At 44.4% G+C, this 19,510-nt stretch overlaps 1 protein-coding gene across 1 annotated transcript in view; it reads left to right on the plus strand.

Annotated features, from left to right (window-relative positions):
- Positions 1-19,139, plus strand: part of CENPJ (centromere protein J) — a 58,268-nt gene extending 39,129 nt beyond the window's left edge. Inside the window, exons 11-17 of the mRNA XM_040426244.1 lie at positions 399-489; positions 677-780; positions 1,541-1,639; positions 2,528-2,668; positions 4,917-5,001; positions 5,813-5,933; positions 18,782-19,139. Coding sequence (XP_040282178.1) covers positions 399-489; positions 677-780; positions 1,541-1,639; positions 2,528-2,668; positions 4,917-5,001; positions 5,813-5,933; positions 18,782-18,974 — 834 coding nt within the window. The 3' untranslated portion in view covers positions 18,975-19,139. The remainder of the gene's footprint in view (positions 1-398; positions 490-676; positions 781-1,540; positions 1,640-2,527; positions 2,669-4,916; positions 5,002-5,812; positions 5,934-18,781) is intronic.
- Positions 19,140-19,510: the final 371 nt, after the last annotated feature.

A 19,510-nucleotide genomic window follows, 5' to 3' on the forward strand; every position in this document is an offset into this window, starting at 1 on the left:
TGGATTGTCTCCTGCTGGTGTCCTATAGCTGAGCGACTGATGTTATCATTTGCAAGGATGTTCTGGGTGCCCCTTTATGCCTCCACATTGTGTTGATGGACCAGAAGTAGCATTAGCACTTGTTCAGGGGCTGAGAGGGATGCTCCAGAAACATGTATATTTGTTCCTGCTGTTCGATGACTCTTAATGTGATTCGCCGATCAAGTTGGATTTTTATCTTGGAATGCTGGTCAAACAGAAACTGCTTTTGAACCCTACAGAATGGGCCCTGTTCTCTAGATAGCAGTGGGTCCCAGAGGTAAGACTCCTATCTGACATTGATGGCATAGCCTAGTGACATGCCATTTATGTCCCAGATGGCTCAACCTCCTTTAAAACCCTCCTATCTTAACTTTCAGAGTCCCCTGCACATGTTAAAACAGAGACGGACGTCTGCTCCCGAACCAGAAAAGAGCACTAAGATTCTCCGAAGCCATTCTCCCATTAAAGGTATGCTGACGTAAAGATTGCTAATTGTCTAATTTCCACCCCTTACTCTATCCGTTATATGTCTATGCTGAATAAAAAAAAACGAAGACATTGAGTTTCCTGTCATCTAGTTCACTGTAATACAGTCCAGTACTACAGGAAGGGTGAGTTGTAATAGCAGTAGCATCATCCTCTTCTGTCCTCTTAGGACTATCCTCCAGAAGTTTCAGACAGATGTCACTCAGCGACTCCAGTAATTCTGAAGCATCAAAAGCCAAAGCAACAGAGCCTGTGACCAGCACTACTCCACAGGTAATGGATTTTATCATGGACCATCCTAACAGTCACTTGGGTGCTACGTCTGTGTTTAGTTGCTATATTTGACCTTGCAAAATGTATGTGATAAGAAATATTGTCAGTGCTCAAATAAAGGGCAAAGTAACAGAAGTCATAGAGAAGAGACCCTACTCTAGTAAATATAACAAGGTGTCCTTCAAAGATCCAGTTCTATTTAATTTTTTTGTGACTGTAAACTGGGCCTATGTAGGGTGGAGAATGACCAATCTGCCATCTAATTGCCCTGTGCAGCCTTCCGTGGTTCAGAAATCTAGGGAGCATTATGCTTTTAGTACCTGGCTAGAAGTCCATCTCTTTGAGCTCCAGCAATTCCTTCTTACTTAGTTCCTAGGTTATATCTGGAAGATCCCATAGGAAAAAACAGCACAAATGATTTGGAGCTTTCTCTTAATAGGCTTTTTCTTTGGTACATGGTTCTTTTGTCCCCCACAGTCCTACTTGTAAACATCTTGGATGCCTGTTGCCACCACTAGGCAGTTGATTTCTGTATAGGTTTCTAAGGAAATGAGAGAACAGTAACTGAAAAAAGTGAGTGAGGAAAATGCTCCAGATCATTGTACCGTCACAGATTCTGCGCTATTTAGTCAGGAAAAAGTGTGGGCCCCATAATGAAACCCGATAGACACCAGTATAGTCTGTAGGGTCTGTTGAGTGACATTTGTATACTTTGTGCTAGGGATCTGACACTTCCATATTCATCACGGTTTCTCTGCAGGTTCCTGAAAAGGTGCTTCCTACAGAACCCAAAAATGACAGCTCATCAGTGAAAGACAATGATGACGTCCAGGGCGAAATTACATATCCAGATGGAAAGGTGAAATAATTACTTAATTTATATAGGACTTATTTATCTTACTAACATATAGGATTCTATGATAATTGAAGTTCTTTACGACCGTGTTCCTCAGCTCCAGTCCTCAGGGCCCACCTACCGGTTAGTTTCCAGGATTTCCTTAGTATTGAGCAGGTGATATAATTGGTGTCAGTGCATCAGGACTGAACTCGGGTATTCATTCTCTTGGATATTCTCAGATCGTGACCGGTAGGTGGGCCCTTAGGACTGGAGTAAGTATTCCAGTCTCATCAGGTGTAAGAGATCTGTCTAATCTTAAGTTCAGATTGTGAAATCTATTGATAGAGCCTCAAACTCCATTAAAACTTTATTTCCTCTCTTTGCAGATATACCTATACAAAAAAGCTGTGTCTAAGAAGGCCTCAAATAAATAAATGCTCTTTTATTAAATGTATATATAAAACATGGTCAAAATAATGACAGAAATACATCAAAACAAGTGCGGTAAACACCTGAGGGAAGTTTCTCACTGGTACAACTCACATTTAGAGGGGGAGGGGATGCAAAAGGTAGCAAACATCCCTAAACCACAAATGCATAAATAGTCAAAGCATGGAAGTTAAATGCTAGTGCATCACAGTAAATGGAATTATACATAAGAAACACCCCTCATATGAAATTTAACATTAATGCATCAAATACCCATCAGTAGTGAAGTCACCTCAGGAGAACCGCATACCCCGACGCGCATTTCGGCAACACCTTCATCTGGGGGCCCCATTTTTGTATAGGTATATCTGTTCTATGTTGAGTGGGCTTCTTGAGGGGTAGTGATGTTGTCCATTATTGATTTTGGTCATGTGTATAGTTTTGTTGTGAGTAACCTGTGTTTGCTTCCTCTCTTTGCAGGTAGAGCGGATTTTAAGAAACGGATGTCATGTAATTTTATTTGCGAATGGGACACGTAAAGAAGTGAGCCCTGATGGAAAGTCTACAACTGTGACTTTCTTCAATGGGGATGTTAAACAAGTGATGGAAGATCAGAGAGTGGTAAGTCCAAAAACCAAAGACAAAGTTAGTCTGCACATCCTGTAAAATGTAGTGAATGCGCAGGTGCACATAGTCATGGCTGAAACTACAAAACTGAAGGCAAACGCAATGCAACAGCACTCATATATGGCCTAATGCTATATTCCCTTTATAAAATGAATATTAGGTACTGGGAAAATATATTTGATCAAATGAATTTGTGCCCATCCACCACGGCAAGGTGAACGCTTTCTGGGTGGGAACCTACTCTATATGATACCTCTTTCTGTGCTGAATGGCCTCAGTTTTATGGTTTTGATCAAAGTATATTTGGATGTGTACTCCTAATTAACCTATCTTTTACACGGGCTGTTTTTTATTAGTGCAATATATAGCTGTATTCTGCTGTCTCTAAATTCATTTTGAGGCCTTCAGGCACAGTTAGGCCTCTTTCACACGGGCGTTGTGTGTGAGGGCCTGATAGGATGCGGGTGAGTTGCGGGATAGAGCGCAATTGCAAAGCGTTTTAATGCGTTTTGCAAGCGCGTGAGAAAAATCGGCATGTTTGGTACCCGAACCCGGACTTCTTCACAGAAGTTTGGGTTAGGTGTTGTGTAGATTTTATTATTTATAATAGCATTCTGTATTAAAGGGTTTCTATCACTTCGTATCACATATTTAGGTGTCAGACACTAGCGATCCGCTAGTGTCTGCTCTAACAAACCATCCTAATATGATAGGTTTTGGGGCAGCCGTTTCGCTAAAATAAGAACTTATATCTATATGCTAATGAGCCTCTAGGTGCTATGGGGGCCTCATTAGCACCTAGAGGCTCCGTCTACCTTCATAAACTGCCGCCGCCCAGCGCGTCCCTCCAGCCCGCCCATCTCCTGCTGAATGCGATCCTCCCTGTGCGCGTCTCTGTTCGGCGCATGCGCAGTGAATGTCTGACCGCTTCCCTGCTCAGACATCTCCACTGCGCCTGCGCGGATGACATCATAGTGCTCCGAGGAACAGGCGCAGTGGAGATGTTTGTGCAGGGAAGCGGTCAGACATTCACTGCGCATGCGCCGAACAGAGACGCGCACGGGGAGGATCGCATTCAGCAGGAGATGGGCGGGCTGGAGGGACGCGCTGGGCGGCGGCAGTTTATGAAGGTAGACGGAGCCTCTAGGTGCTAATGACGCCCCCATAGCACCTAGAGGCTCATTAGCATATACATATAAGTTCTTATTTTAGCGAAACGGCTGCCCCAAAACCTATCATATTAGGATGATTTGTTAGAGCAGACACTAGTGGATCGCTAGTGTCTGACACCTAAATATGTCAAACGAAGTGATAGAAACCCTTTAAGAATGCTAAGTAAATTAGAGATGGAGGGGTTAAAAAAATAAATAAATAATTAACTCACCTCATCCACTTGTTTGCGTTGCCCGGCTTCTCTTCTCTTCTTTGATGACCTGGGAGGAAAAGGACCTTTGGTGACGTCACTGCGCTGGTGATGGACCATGTGAGGTGAGTTTAATAATTATTTTTTTTTTAACCCCTCCATCCCTAATTTACTTAGCATTCTGTATTCAGAATGCTATTATTTTCCCTTATAACCATGTTATAAGGGAAAATAATAAAGATCGAGTCCCCATCCCGATAGTCCCCTAGCAACCATGCGTGAAAATCGCACCGCATCCGCACTTGCTTGCGGATGCTTGCGATTTTCACACAGCCCCATTCACTTCTATAGGGCCTGCGTTGCGTGTAAAACGCAAAATATAGAGCTTGCTGCGATTTTTTTTCACGCTCATGTGCACAGCCCCATGGAAATGAATGGGTCCGGATTCAGTGCGGGGGCAATGCGTTCACGTCACGCATTGCACCCGTGTGGAAAACTCGCCCGTGTGAAAGAGGCCTTAGAGGTAGGGTAGAGCAGACACAATATTTATGTGGACCCTGCTTTCCTTTATATTAATTTGAAGCTGGTTGGCACAGACACAGATCTCAAAAAGCAGGCTCCCATCTAGAAAGAGGTCATCTAGCCGTTGTTGATGGGCACAAATTATTTTTATCAAAAGTACAGCTTTCATTTTATGCATTGAATATAGCATTAGCTCATGCATTCATGTTTGCAGAGTGCTGTTGCATTGTTAGCTTCTAACTTCAGAGAGTGGTAAGTAATTGCAGTAAGTGATTGCAGTTAGAATTGTCATGTTTGGCTTCTTATGCATTCTAGTTCTTTTGTGGTCATTTTCACAATTTTTCATTCTCACTGTAGATTTATTATTACGCTGATGCCCAGACTACTCATACAACATACCCCGATGGCCTCGAAATACTTCAGTTTTCCAATGGACAGATAGGTAAGAGATTACTTGTGCTGTTGACTGTGTTTAGAAATTAATAGTGAAAGTTGCAAGTACATTCCCCACTATCAGGGGGTATTTTTGAAGTCTGTTTGCTGGAGACAGTGTTACCATTGTTTGTGAAACATTTGTAAAAATTTTGAAAAATGCTAATAAATAACAGTTGCGTTGATGTCTTAATCCTGGTCAAGTCACATTCACTTTTTTGCGTCTCCTAAAGGGGTTTTCCAGGCTCCTAATATTGATGACCCATCCTAAAGATAGTGTAGTGCCGTCACCTATTTAGTATTTAAGTGAATGGAGCTGAGCTGCAGTAACCCAGCATGACCACTACATTTTGTTTGGGGCTGTACAGCAGCTGATAGGTGGGGGTGTGGGATGTCAGGTCTTCACCGATCGAATATTTGGACATGTTATTATCAGGAGCCTGGAAAACCGCTTTAAATATTTCCTACCAAAATGTTGCTGTTATTGAACTTTATAAGATACAGGTTCTGCCTCCTTTCACCGGTAACCTTAAACTGGTGTTTTGCAAACTCAGCCTGGAAGTAATAATGTACTTTTGAAAAATAAAAAAGGATTTTTTTTATTAATAGAGCCACTTGTATCTGTGTCTGTCATTGGACACATTGGAGGAAAAAGCTGGTACATGGACCACATAGGCATGGTTTCTGTAAAAATAATTAGATTCTCCTGTAATTTCTTTTCTTGCCTAAATAGCTTTGCCTTCTCCAGTTCTTTAATTTGAAATGATCTGTTTGATCCAGAGTATTTATTCATTTTTTTTTTTTTTACAATGTATTTTTAGAAAAACATTTTCCTGATGGAAAGAAAGAGATAACATTTCCAGATCAAACAATAAAAAATCTTTACCGTGATGGAAGAGAAGAGAGCATATTCCCTGATGGAACAATCATAACCACTCATCTGTAAGTTAGATGCATTGTTTTCTCCTGTGTTCATAGTCGCACCCCTGCCCAGTGTTGACCGTAGCTCACGCTTTATGATAAAACTACAAATATTTATATGACAATGCAAACAATGCTCCCAGGGCTGTATTCAAGGTTACAGCAGCCCTATATACATATAGCACTCATGCATCACACATAATAACACCGCGTGTTTATCAGTTATCAAAAATGTTACTGATTTTTTTTTTTCCCCATTTTACATTATGGGGAAATCTCATGTCCACCACGGGGCCCCAACCTGATGACAACAGCGCATAATAATTTTACAGTGTGCAGATTATAATGTAAGCGAACTGTACAACACACTGCTACATCGTCTACTTCCTAATAAGCAATGGTACCTTCTCTCTGGTTGTCTGTAGGAATATGTTCTGATTACCATTTAGTAAAAATGGCTGCAGGTCTGTATGCTCTTGTGTCAATAGAAGTGGAAATTACATCTTGGTATATAATGTCAGCTCACCCGCAGCATTCCTACCCCTGACTGTCATTCCTGTAACACTAATATATATATATATATATATATATATATATATATATATATATATATATATATATAATATATACATACATACTTACTAACTAACTAGCAGGTGTAGTAGAGTAATTGACATGCATGCTGCTGATTTTCTGTAATTCAATCACTTATTGAAAAGGGCATGTTCAAAATAATAGCAATGTGGAGTTCAATTAGTGAGGTGACATTTATTCTTTGAAAAACAGGTGCAGGGCTCCAGATGGCGACCAAAACGGTCGCCAATGCGCCTTAAAATTTGCAGATGGCGACAAGACTTTTTAGTCTTGTCGCCATTTGCGACTGTACCGCCGCGATCCTGCGCAGCCTAAGTTCTCTTCACTAGCACACGGCACAGTGTAGAAGGAAGGAATCCCTCCCTCTCCACTGTGACGCGGCCGCCACTACCACCAATGGGGAGATAGCAGGGAGGAGGAGCTGTCGCCACTGCGCCACCAATGAATGTAAAACATAAGTGTCTGCAGCGGTATCACAGACCCGGCACCCGGCCTCAATAACAGGGCATGCGATCCGCGGCCATTAACCCCTCAGGTGCCCCAGATCGCATGCCCTGTTATTGAGACCGGGTGCTGGGTCTGTGATACCGCTGCAGACAATTGTATAAAGGAGTTAATGGGTCCAAAGAATATGTACTTAGTAGCAGGCTGCATAGAGCGGCGCCCAGGGATCTAAGTGCACTTACTGTTATTCCTGGGCGCCGCTCCGTTCGTCCGCTCTGGCCCCCGGTATTTTCAACATTCAGAGCAAGGAGGAGGAGACGCCAGTGTCTCTCCGTCTCCCTGACGGCAGCGCTGTCCAATCACAGCGCAGAACTCAAAGCCAGGGAGTTTTTTTTTCTCCCTGGCTCTGAGTTCTGCGCTGTGATTGGACAGCGCTGCTGTCATGGAGATAGAGAGACACTGGCGTCTCCTCCTCCTTGCTCTGAATGTTGAAAATACCGGGGGCCAGAGCGGACGAACGGAGCGGCGCCCAGGAATAACAGTAAGTGCACTTAGATCCCTGGGCGCCGCTCTATGCAGCCTGCTACTAAGTACATATTCTTTGGACCCACGAAAGGTCCTCTTTAATTACATTCATTGGTGGTGCAGTGCGCCCCCCCAAAGCCTCTCCCCCCCCCCCTATTATCACTGGCCACAAGTCGTCGTCCCCCCCCTATTATCACTGGCCACAAGTCCCCCCCCCCCCCCTATTATCACTGGCCACAAGTCCGTCCCCCCCCTATTATCACTGGCCACAAGTCCCCCCCCCCTATTATCACTGGCCACAAGTCCGTCCCCCCCCTATTATCACTGGCCACAAGTCCCCCCCCCCCCCCCCCCCATTATCACTGGCCACAAGTCCCAGTCCCCCCCCCCTATTATCACTGGCCACAAGTCCCCCCCCCCCCCCCATTATCACTGGCCACAAGTCCCCCCACCCCCATTATCACTGACCACAAGAACCCCCCCCCCCCTATTATCACTGACCACAAGTCCGTCCCCCCCTATTATCACTGACCACAAGTCCGTCCCCCCCTATTATCACTGACCACAAGTCCGTCCCCCCCTATTATCACTGACCACAAGTCCCGTCCCCCCCTATTATCACTGGCCACAAGTCGTCGTCCCCCCTATTATCACTGGCCACAAGTCGTCGTCCCCCCTATTATCACTGGCCACAAGTCCCCCCCCCCTATTATCACTGGCCACAAGTCCCCCACCCCCCATTATCACTGACCACAAGTAACCCCCCCATTATCACTGACCACAAGTCTCCCCCCCCCCCCCCCCCACATTATCACTGGCAACAAGTCGTCGTCCCCCCATTATCACTGGCAGAAAAGTCCTCCCCCCCCCCCCCCAATTATCACTGGCCACAAGTACTCCCCCCCCCCCCCCCCCTATTATCACTGGCCACAAGTCCCCCTTCCCCCCATTAAAATTATCACTGGCCACAAGTCGTCGTCCCCCCCCCCCATTATCACTGGCCACAAGTCCCCCCCCATTATCACTGGCCACAAGTCTGTCCGTCCCATCCCGTCCCCCCATTGTTATATGGTGGCCACAGGGTCCCATCCCCTTCATTGGTGGCAGTGGCAGAGTACACTGCTGGGGCTCAGATCGTTACCATGGCAGCCAGGATGCTACTGAAGCCCTGGCTGCCATGTTCAGCTCCCTGCTGCTGTGTGCACAAAGCCCAGGGCAGCAGGGAGAGTGTGAGCTCCTATTCACCCTGATAGAGATCTATCAGGGTGAATAGCACAAGGGATGAAAAGATCCAGGTTCTAGTCCCTAAGAGAAGAAATGGTTATTAAATAAAAAAAAGTAAAAAAAAAACCAAAATACTAAAAGTTTAAATGGCCCCCTTCCCAGTTTTACATATAAAATTTACAAACAATAAAGAATAAACATATTACATATCGCCATGTCCAAAAAAGTGTGAGCTATTAAAATATAAAAAAATATTTCCGCTCGGTGAAGGCAGTAACAGATAAAAAAAAACCTCTAAACCACGCAATTCGCCATTTTTAGTCACCTTGTCCCCCAGAAGATGTCCCTGGATGTGACAGGCATGTGGTGCTGTTTTCTCCTATATGTAGTGCTGGCTCATTACTGTGACCTGCGTCTCATCCTCTCAAAGTTCTTTTTTTTTAAAATGATATGCATTTTAAATTTGGCGACTAAAAAATGTAATTTGGCTCCTAAATTTTTTAGTTTAGGAGCCAATGGCTCCTGGTCATTTTTTTTTTTGTCTGGAGCACTGAGGTGGCAATTATTGCTCTTATTTAAGAAAGGAAGGCAGCAAATGTTGTACATTCTGGTTACAGTGCATTTCTCTCTGAAATTCTGAGGAAAATGGGTCGTTCCAGACATTGTTCAGAAAAACAGTGTACCTTGATTAAAAAGTTGATTGGACAGGGGAAAACAAAGTCCCACTGTTGATTGGACAGGGGAAAACAAAGTCCCACTGTTACAAAAAGACATGTGCTGAAGAGGTTACAATTTGCCAAAGAGCACATTGACGGCCTAAAGAGACATTTTGTGGACTGATGAAAGTAAGATTGTTCTTTTCCCCGGCACCTCCACAACTGCACTCACAGGAGGGTGTCCCCGCCCCCAGGACAGGAAACAACGTAGAAGCCCAAGATTTAAAAGGCCTCCTCCCCTTACCTATTCAGTCATTTCCTGTCCTCGGGTATGCGTGGAAGCCTCTCCTGGAGCGCCAGGAACACCTCTTTACCACTCAGCCTTGTGGTTATCTTTATATCGCGCCACGATAAGTGGGAGGGCTGGAGCAGGGAGCGAGTACCCCGGGGACGCATGGCCTCCCTTACTCCTAGGAGTAAGCCCTGCTTGCAGGATTCCCCGGGCGTGCGCACGTAGTTCCTAGCTGAGGGGAACTCGCGCAGGATCCGACGCTATTACATCAGACGAGATTCTCCTTGGGCAAGAGAATCTCGCGATATTGCAGCACTTTTCGATTGCGTGGCTTTCGGAATTAAAAGCGGAGTGAGGAATTTGTACAAGCTGTCCTCGCCTTCTACTTGCAGCCATGCTCACGCCTGTAGACGCTCACATTGCTAAGAAACCTGTGGATCCCACTGCCTCAGCCCGGTAAGCTTCCTCCCTTGAGAAGGGTACATGGGGCCAGATTTATCATTAGCTCAGGTCAGAATAATGGAGTGAAAAAGTCCCCAAAAAAGTCCCAAACGCTAAAACTGCTCGCCAGTTTTCTGAAAGTGGGCGTGTTTTCTTATGTAAATGAATCTCTAGACAGATTTACTATTGGGACTATTTTAAAAAGTCGCAATTTCACTCCAGTGAGGACCATGCTTATCTTATGAGACTTTTTAATAGAACATGCGACTTTTTCATAAAAACGTGCGACTTTTTCGTAAAGATGTGCAACTTTTGTAAAGCTGCTTACTGACGGATAAACTGCTACCGTCAAACCACATTTATTACAGTCTTAAAGGGCCGATCATAAATCTGACTTGGCTAAAACTGACTTTAGCCATATGTTAAAGTGGAGTGAGCTGTCAGAGTAATGATAAATCTGGCCCATGGTGTTTTTCACTTAACTGTGATTGGGGTGGTGAGCCTACTATTCAGTGTTGTATTTGGCGTTTATGCTTTACCAACCTTTTCCTCTTTATGACCTTGGGTTCAACTGTTTTGGCTTCACTGTGTGCTTTGACACCTACACCAGGGGTGGACTAGTCTCCTTATCTCTCCTTTTGGCCCTATAAAAGTTTTATCTTGATCCTTCTAGGGCAGAGAGACCTTCATGCCTAGACCAGCAAGTGGAGACCCAGGCCGCAAAAAGTGTGCCATATGCCGCAAGTCGTTCTCCTCAAAATCCCAAAAACCTTTGTGTCCTAAATGCACCGAGAATGTAGTTACAGAAGAGTCAACTTCCTTCCTTGAAACTATGAGAGCCATGATAAAGGAAGAAGTTAATGCAGTGGTGGACTTAAAGGGGTTGTCCGAGTTATTTTTTTGTTCTATGTTCCTAACTAGGCAAATATAACAACTTTACAATTAACTCACTTTATCTGCAGTGCCTGGTTTATCAGATTTGACTGAGGGTCACATGACCTGTGATGTCAGCTTCTCTCCCTGCTCTGATAAAGTTTGTTTACAAGCCTGTAAACGAGATGTCACTGTCCTGGCCACGCCCCCCTTCACTGCCCTCTGCTCTCTCCTAGGATCCTTAACCCCTTCAGCTGCACAGACTGGGTAGCTGCAGCAGTGACCAATTCTGGGCACAGGAGCTGACAGACTAGAGAGAGCATTGCACAAGAAGGTATTAGCAGTGTCATTATACAGCTGGGACTTGTAGTTCTACACTTGCAAGTTGCTGTTGATTCTCCCAGCACTCAGAGCAGCTCTTATATCCACTCCCTTAGCAGTGTCATTATACAGCTGGGACTTTCTACACATACAACATGCTGCTGAGTCTCCCAGCAGGCAGACATATCACTCAGGGCAGCACTTGTTTTCCCTCCCTTAGCAGTGTCATTATACAGCTGGTACTTGTAGTTTTATACATACAACATGCTGCTGAGTCTCCCAGCAGGCAGACATGTCACTCAGGGCAGCTCTTCTATTCACTCCCTTAGCAGTGCAGGGGGAGGGGCAGAGATTGTTGTTATTGCAAGTAAACAAAGTGCCAGAAGAGAACCAGGGAAATATATATATTTTTTTTGCATAAAACTTGCTTAGCTTAGTCATATATTGCTGCCCATCAGATTTTCTGTGCTATATATATATTTTTTTTCATAACTCTGACAACCCCTTTAAGTCATGCCACAGTCCCCTGGGCCATCCACCTCTCATAGGTCTCTTGTTTCTGATTCATCCTTTGATCTAGATCAGGTGTCGGCAACCCGCGGCTCCGGAGCCGCATGCGGCTCTTTTGAACCTTTGCCGCGGCTCCGGCATGGGCGTAGGAAGCGGGTTATCAAATCCCCCCCAGGCCAGCGGCAGTGTGTGTGCGGCGGCAGCTGGGCAGGCACTGAGATGAGCGCTTCCATTGTGGAAGCGAAGCGCTCATCTCCATAGTGATCTGTTTGTATCGCCGTCCTCAGGACAGCGATACAAACAGAAGGCTGTGCGGAGGAGCAGGGCAGGGAGGTGTGTCCCTTTCCTGTTCCTCTGATAGGCTGCCGGCACTACTAGGCCGGCAGCCTATCAGAGGTCGGCGTAGGCAGTGCGATGACGTCATCGCGCCGCCTGAGCCGTACAGCGCTGGAGTCGGGACACAGGCCGGAAAAGGCCTGCATCGCATCGCTCCAAAGAGGTAAGTATAAGTGCTAATTATTATTTTTTTAACTGGCAGTCTGGCACATAATGGGGGGCCCTGGTATTATACTGGCACATGATTGGGGAATTTGGGGGGGGCCCTGGAATTACTGGCACATGATTGGGGGGGGCCTGGTATTACTACTGGCACATGATTGGGGGGGGGGGGGGTCTGGTATTACTACTGGCACATGATTGGGGGGGGGGGGGGTGTCTGGTATTACTACTGGCACATGATTGGGGGGGGGGTCTGGTATAGTGGCACATGATTGGAGGGAGGTCTGGTATTACTGGCACATGATTGGAGGGGGGTCTGGTATTACTGGCACATGATTGGAGGGGGGTCTGGTATTACTGGCACATGATTGGAGGGGGGTCTGGTATTACTGGCACATGATTGGGGGGGTCTGGTAAAGGTAAATTAAATATTTTAATTAGCTATTAATTTGCAAAAATATATTTTACATTAAGTGAAAGTCATTTTTTTTCTTCAGATTGACACCTGACTGCACGATCCTGTATAAAGCATTAAGGTAAACTATATGCAGTGTTATATTTGTTTTAAATGTCGCTATGGTTTTGCGGCTCCCAGTTTTTTTTTTTCCTTCGGAAACGGGTCCAAGTGGCTCTTTATGTCTTAAAGGTTGCAGACCCCTGATCTAGATGGAGAGTTAGTATCCGATCCGGATTCCTCCTCTTCTGATGGCTCTGGAAGAAACAGAAGGGCTTCTAAAAACAATAAGAGCCATCATGAATATTGAAGAGGTCAAAGAGACCCATTCCATCCAGGATCAAATGTTTCAGGGTTTAGGTGAGAGAAAGAAAAGATCCTTTCCCCATACATAACCATATTAAAGCCCTCATATCCAGAGAATGGAGAGACCCAGAAAAAAGATTGTCCGTAACTAATTCCTTCAAAAGAAAATACCCTTTCTCAGAGTCTGACTCTAATCTGTGGGATAAAACACTGAAAGTAGATGCCCCAGTGGCACGTATTTCTAAAAGAACTTCCCTCCCGTTTAAAGACACTGGTCTCCTAATGGATAAAAAAAATGTATTGAAACAATCATGGAAAACAAATACTGCCATTTTATGTCCTAGCATAGCATCTACTTGTGCAGCTAGAACCTTGTCTGTCTGGCTAGACCACTGGAAAACCGTTGCTTTCATCAGAGATGGTCCCTTCAAAACCAGAAAACATCTAAGTTGGATCAGAAGAAGAAAGAAGGGTCAAGGAAGTGGCAACCATTCAGGGGCAGAGGATTCCTTTTTAACCCTGAAAATTCCTCCAGCGTCAAGCAATGATGCCATACACCAGGTGGGGGGGCCTCCCCATGGGTGGTAAATACTCTAAAACAAGGCCTAAAACTACAGTTTCTATCTTAACCCTCTAGACCAATTCTTGGTAAACAAAAAATTGACTTAGAAGATAAAGCAAGCCTGTCTGGAATCAGAGTTACTATCCCTGGTACACAAAAATGTAATCCAGCCGGTTCCAAAAGATCAACAGGGAAAAGGGTATTCTCCAGTATTCCTTATACAAAAACCGAATGGATCATTCCGTTTAATAATAAATTTAAAGTCCTTAAACAAATCCATCATCTACAAAAGATTCAAGATGGAATCAATAAAATCAACAATAAACGTTCTCCCACAGGACTGCTTTATGGCGACCTTAGATCTTCAGGATGCATACTATCACGTCCCAATATACAACCACCACCAAAAATTTCTGAGAATCGCTGTCTTCATAAAGGATCAATTATGCCATTTCCAATTCACAGCCCTCCCATTCGGGCTCTCTTCTGCCCTGAGAGTATTCTGAAAAATTATGTCTGAGGTAACAAAATACCTACACTTACGGGGGATCCAAATCATTCCATATTTGGACGACTTTCTGATTGCCTCACCATCACAGGAAATTCTACAGTCCCACCTTTCCCAAATCCAAAGATGTTTCACCACCTTGGGTTGGGTGATAAATTTCAAAAAGTCAGACTTGGTTCCAGACCACAAAAAAATCTTTTTGGGAGTACTCCTAGACTCCGGTCATCTGATGTCTTTTCTTCCCCTAGAAAAACAGAAATGTCTTCAGAAAGTTTCTCAATTCTGCAGCCCTAAGACCTCCTCCATAAGGAACATTATGGCCATCCTAGGTCTCCTGACCGCCACAATCCCGTCAGTCAGATGGGCCCAAATCCACACCAGGATCCTCCAATCGTTCCTTCTGTTCTCCTGGGACGGCACCAACTCTATGCTGGACAAACGTGTCTTCATTCCCAGGTCAGTAAAAATGATGTTGCGGAGAATACAAAAAAAAAATCTGCAAACGTGGGTGTATCGGCGTCAAGAAAGACAGATTGTCACCACTGATGCCAGCAGGTCAGGGTGGGGGTCACTCAAAAGGGAGAATAGTTCAAGGTACTTGGGGAGAAGACATGAAAGACGCTTCATCCAACCTAATGGAACTTACAGCCATTTACCATGTCATAGTCTTCCTTCATCTCCAAAAGATATAAAGGTATTCTCAGACAATACCAGTCGCCTATTTAAACAAGCAGGAAGGAACCAGAAGTCGTTCCTTAGCAGCTGTGGCAAAAAACATCTTTCTTTGGGCGGAGAAAAACATCACATCTCTATCGGCAATACATGTCAGAGGAGAAGAAAATACAATAGCCGATTTCCAGACATTAAGAGAAGGAGAATGGTCTCTGAATCACCAGATTTTTCAACAAATCTGCAAAAGATGGGGAGTTCCAGACTTAGACCTTTTTTGCCATGAAAAACAACAGACAGACCATGAGGTTTTGCTCCCTGTCCCGACGGGATCAGCCACTATGGGTGGATGCGCTTTCCCAGCCATGGCCGAAGTCCCTTCTTTATGCATTCCCTTCCTTCAGTTTGATCCCAAAGTAACTGATGAAGATAGAGGAGGAAAGGGCCGATGTAATATTCATTGCTCCCTTCTGGCCAAGAAGATCGTGGTTTCCACTCCTACTAAGACTATCGGCAGGAATATTCTGGACTCTCCCGTCATCACCAGACCTTCTCCACCAAGGGCCGATACATCATCCCAAAGTAAGCCAACTAAATTTGACGGCCTGGAGACTGAACGCCTCACTTTAAAAAAGAAAGGCCTATCTGACGCTGTAATCTCCACATTAATGTTAAGTCGAAAACCCATAACCTCAAAAACACCAGTAAACGTGCAACATCTTGGTTCCAGACCAACAAGATTGACGTTATGGAGTGGCCAGCCCAATCCCCGGATCTTAATACAATAGAAAACTTGTGGGGTGACATCAAAAATGCAGTTTCTGAGGCAAAACCAAGAAATAGAGAAGAACTGTGTGATGTAGTCCAATCCTCCTGGGCTGGAATACCTGTTCACAGGGGCCAGAAGTTGGTTGACTCCGAGCAACACAGATGTCCAGCAGTTCTCAGAAACAGTGGTTATACAACTAAATATTAGTGAAGTGATTCAAAGGAAAGCAAAATCTTCAAACATTTTTCAGTTTATATAGTGAATGTTTGAGTTTGTAAATAATACACACTGCAATTTTTTTGAACAGTTTAATATTTACTTTTCTTCAAAGTTTTGATTTGGAATAGAATGTGTAGTGTTCCCAATGCATTTGTGTGTATGGAAATAAAAGCTATTAGAAGGATTTTGAGCTTTATTCACTTTTTTAAACACAATATTTTGAACACTACTCTATATAATAGAGGAAAAGGGGATCAAAACAGGTGCAATACAAAAGTGGAGTTTTCCCGTAGCATCTAATCCGATTCCATTTTTGTTTAAAGTTCTGTCCTATGGATAGAGGATAACCATTGGTGGGGGTTCGACACTGGAACCCCTATGTTCACAGGAATGGGGATCCCATTTGCATGAATGAATGGAACAGGTCCCACATGACGATGCCACTCAATCTCTATAAGGCTACAGACAGGTAGATATAGTACTATGTTTCTTTGGCAGTCCTATACAGAATGAATAGAGTAACAGCAATCATGTGCTACTCTGACGCTCCATTCTTTTGAGGTAATGGAGCCCTTGTTCTCTTGAATGTTCCAATGATCAGGTCCCTACTGTTCAGAAATTTTCATAGATAAGGGACAACTTTAGAACTTAGCACATCTGCAGTCCCATATATTATTTTTGATCAAATGTAGATCCATTTCATTGTCTAGAGCAGGGATGCTCAACCTGCGGCCCTCCCAGCATGCCCTAATAGCTGTAGGCTGTCCAGGCATGCTGGGAGTTGTAGTTTTGCAACAGCTGGAGGGCCGCAGGTTGGGCATCCCTGGTCGTCTACAGGGAAAGAAAAGGGCACTCCCTAGTGCATTAGGATCAATTTACAGAGGGGCAGTTAAGCACAGGTGCTTACCAGATAGCGTTTTGTGGTCTCAGGCTTTACTCTGGTATAATGGCACAGCTGCTCCAGTTTTGGGACTTCCCCTTCCAGCTTATGTTAAACACGTGACAGTGTTTCCAGTGTCTGCACAAGACTGGTGCTGTGTGTATTAATGAGGGGCTTATTTCAGTAGCCAAACCAGCCTCCTTCTTTATTGCATCAGGACACTGTCCTGTGTCATACACTAGCTAGAAATAGACCTGCCGAGATGGCACTTGCATCTGGAAATCAGGTCATCTTTATTACCAGAAAATGAAAAAGAACACCTGGAAAACTTAATGCGATTAACTAAGTATAAACTTAATGGAGCTTGGTCAATGTTCATATAACCAAGGTGGTGCACACTTTATTTTGGGTTCTGCAGAAGGGTATGTGTTGAGGCATCTCCTCTTGCTATGTTCCAGGCTGCCACTTAGGCATGGTGACAGGCATACAGAGTAGGCTACTTTCACACTACCGTTCGGGGCTCCGCTTGTGAGGTCCGTTTGAAGGCTCTCACAAGCGGCCCCGAACGGATCCGTCCAGCCCTAATGCATTCTGAGTGGATGCGGATCCGCTCAGAATGCATCAGTTTGGCACCGTTTGTCCTCCGCTCAGCAGGCGGACCCCTGAACGCAGCTTGCAGCGTTCGGGTGTCCGCCTGGCCGTGCGGAGGCAAACGGATCCGTCCAGACTTACAATGTAAGTCAATGGGGACGGATCCGTTTGAAGTTGACACAATATGGCTCAATTTTCAAACGGATCCGTCCCCCATTGACTTTCAATGTAAAGTCAAACCAGATCCGTTTGCATTATCATGAACAATTGCATGTTCATGGTAATTAATGCAAACGGATCCGTTCTGAACGGATCTAAGCGTTTGCATTATAGGTGCGGGTCCGTCTGTGCAGATACCAGACGGATCCGCACCTAACGCAGGTGTGAAAGTAGCCTTATGGATCTCTTCAACTTGGACCCGTAGTTCAGCCAAGGTGGTTGTTGGTTGCTGTCCATGGGATGTCTCTGGATTTGGGCCTAGACATTCTCTATGGGGGAGAGGTTTGGCAATCGAGCTGGATCCCCTGAAAAAGCACATTGTGTAGAGTAGGGCTGCAGCTATTGACTATTTTTTTGTAATGGAGTATTCTATTGATTTTAATAGTGTACTTTAATAACAAAAAACTAATTAAAAGAATTTTTTTTTCTTTATAAAAACTCATCAGCCCCCCTGTGCCACAATCTCCCCCTCCTAGCCAAAAATACTTGCCTCTCCTGTAAGGGTGCTGCTCCACAGCTCCTCCATCTTTTTCTCCACACGCTGCACTGACATCAGACAGTGTTGGGTCATAGTGCGCGCTTACGTCCACTATGACCTGATGATGTGTCAGGATAGTGTTCGGGCTGGTGGGTGACCACGGAGCAGTAAGTAAAAGCATTGAGGATTTTTTTTTTTTCTTTCTAATTACTCGATTCAATCAAGCAATGGTTTCAGCCCTAGTGTAGAGTGGACAAGCATTATCTTGTTTGAACACCACATCTCCTACCAGATTTATTTTTTTTAAAAGCAGAACTGGTTCTATGATATCCTGGCTATACCAAAGGCTGGTCAATTTTCTCTCCACAAATACCAGACAGGAGCAGCCATGGTAGCTAGTAGCACCCCCCCCTCCCCCTGGTGTGGGTGCTGTGAGCTCTCAAGCAAGCTCTGTTGCAGCCATCAATGGTAAATAATGGTGTTCAGTGATGAAAACAGGTTCTGCCTTGGTACTAATGATGGACATCACAGGAGGGCTTGTGTGCATACTGCCATCAAAAGCTGCTGGCCTTTGTTCTGACTGCAGCAGGAACTTGCCTGTATACCACATGTGACAGCTGAAGCCAATCAAGTCTTGTATACCACTGAAGCCTGCAACTGGTTGCAGAGGTCACATGTTTTATATATGGGAAATTCATTATTTGCTTAGCTTTGTAAAAATCTTCAGACTAGAAAAGACAATTCCTCATGCCCATCGTGTTGTTCAGTATTGCAGTAATATATCCATTTCTTGTGTCCCTCCTCCTCTTTAATGTTTTTATTTTCTTATACTTCAGAGATGGAACCAAAGTAATAGAATTTGACAATGGACAGCGAGAATTGCACACAGCTCAGTTTAAAAGGCGGGAATACCCAGACGGTACAGTCAAAACTGTGTACACCAACGGTCAACAGGAAACCAAGTATGCCTCAGGGAGAGTCAGGGTTAAAGACAAAGACGGCAACATTATCATGGACACTAAGCTGTGAAGGATTGTTATGTCTGCACTCAGCATGTATATAAGTTTTTTGTAAAAGCAGAATGTCACACTGTACTTACTGTATATACGAGCTGTACATAAGCATTTTATTTTTTTAATGAACAGGTCTGTAAAATACAATTCTTAATATAATAAAACAAGATTTGAAGTGTGACTGTCAATTACACAAATGATATAGAACTGCACAGGCTGATTGGAGCCGGGAGGCTCTTGCTTGGTAAGTGTAGAAGGGGTCTGAACAGTTCTCCACCCAGGATTTTAATAAGGAGCAATAAAAAGCTGTGGTCAGATGCATCAAGTTTTCTGCCATAAAACTGTCATGGATTTTAGGCAAAGTACTGTTTAACACTACTTTCACACTAGCGTTTCTATTTTCCAGTATTGAGATCAGTCATGGAATCTCAATACCGGGGGGAAAAAAGCTTCCGTTTTGTCCCCATTCATTGTCAATGGGGAGAAAACAACTGAACAGAATGCTCCAAAATGCATTCCATTGCGTTCCCAAGCTGCGGTTTTCTTTCAGTC

Source organism: Bufo bufo, chromosome 3 (genome assembly GCF_905171765.1).
Source record: "Bufo bufo chromosome 3, aBufBuf1.1, whole genome shotgun sequence".
NCBI classification, from domain to species: Eukaryota; Metazoa; Chordata; class Amphibia; order Anura; family Bufonidae; genus Bufo; species Bufo bufo.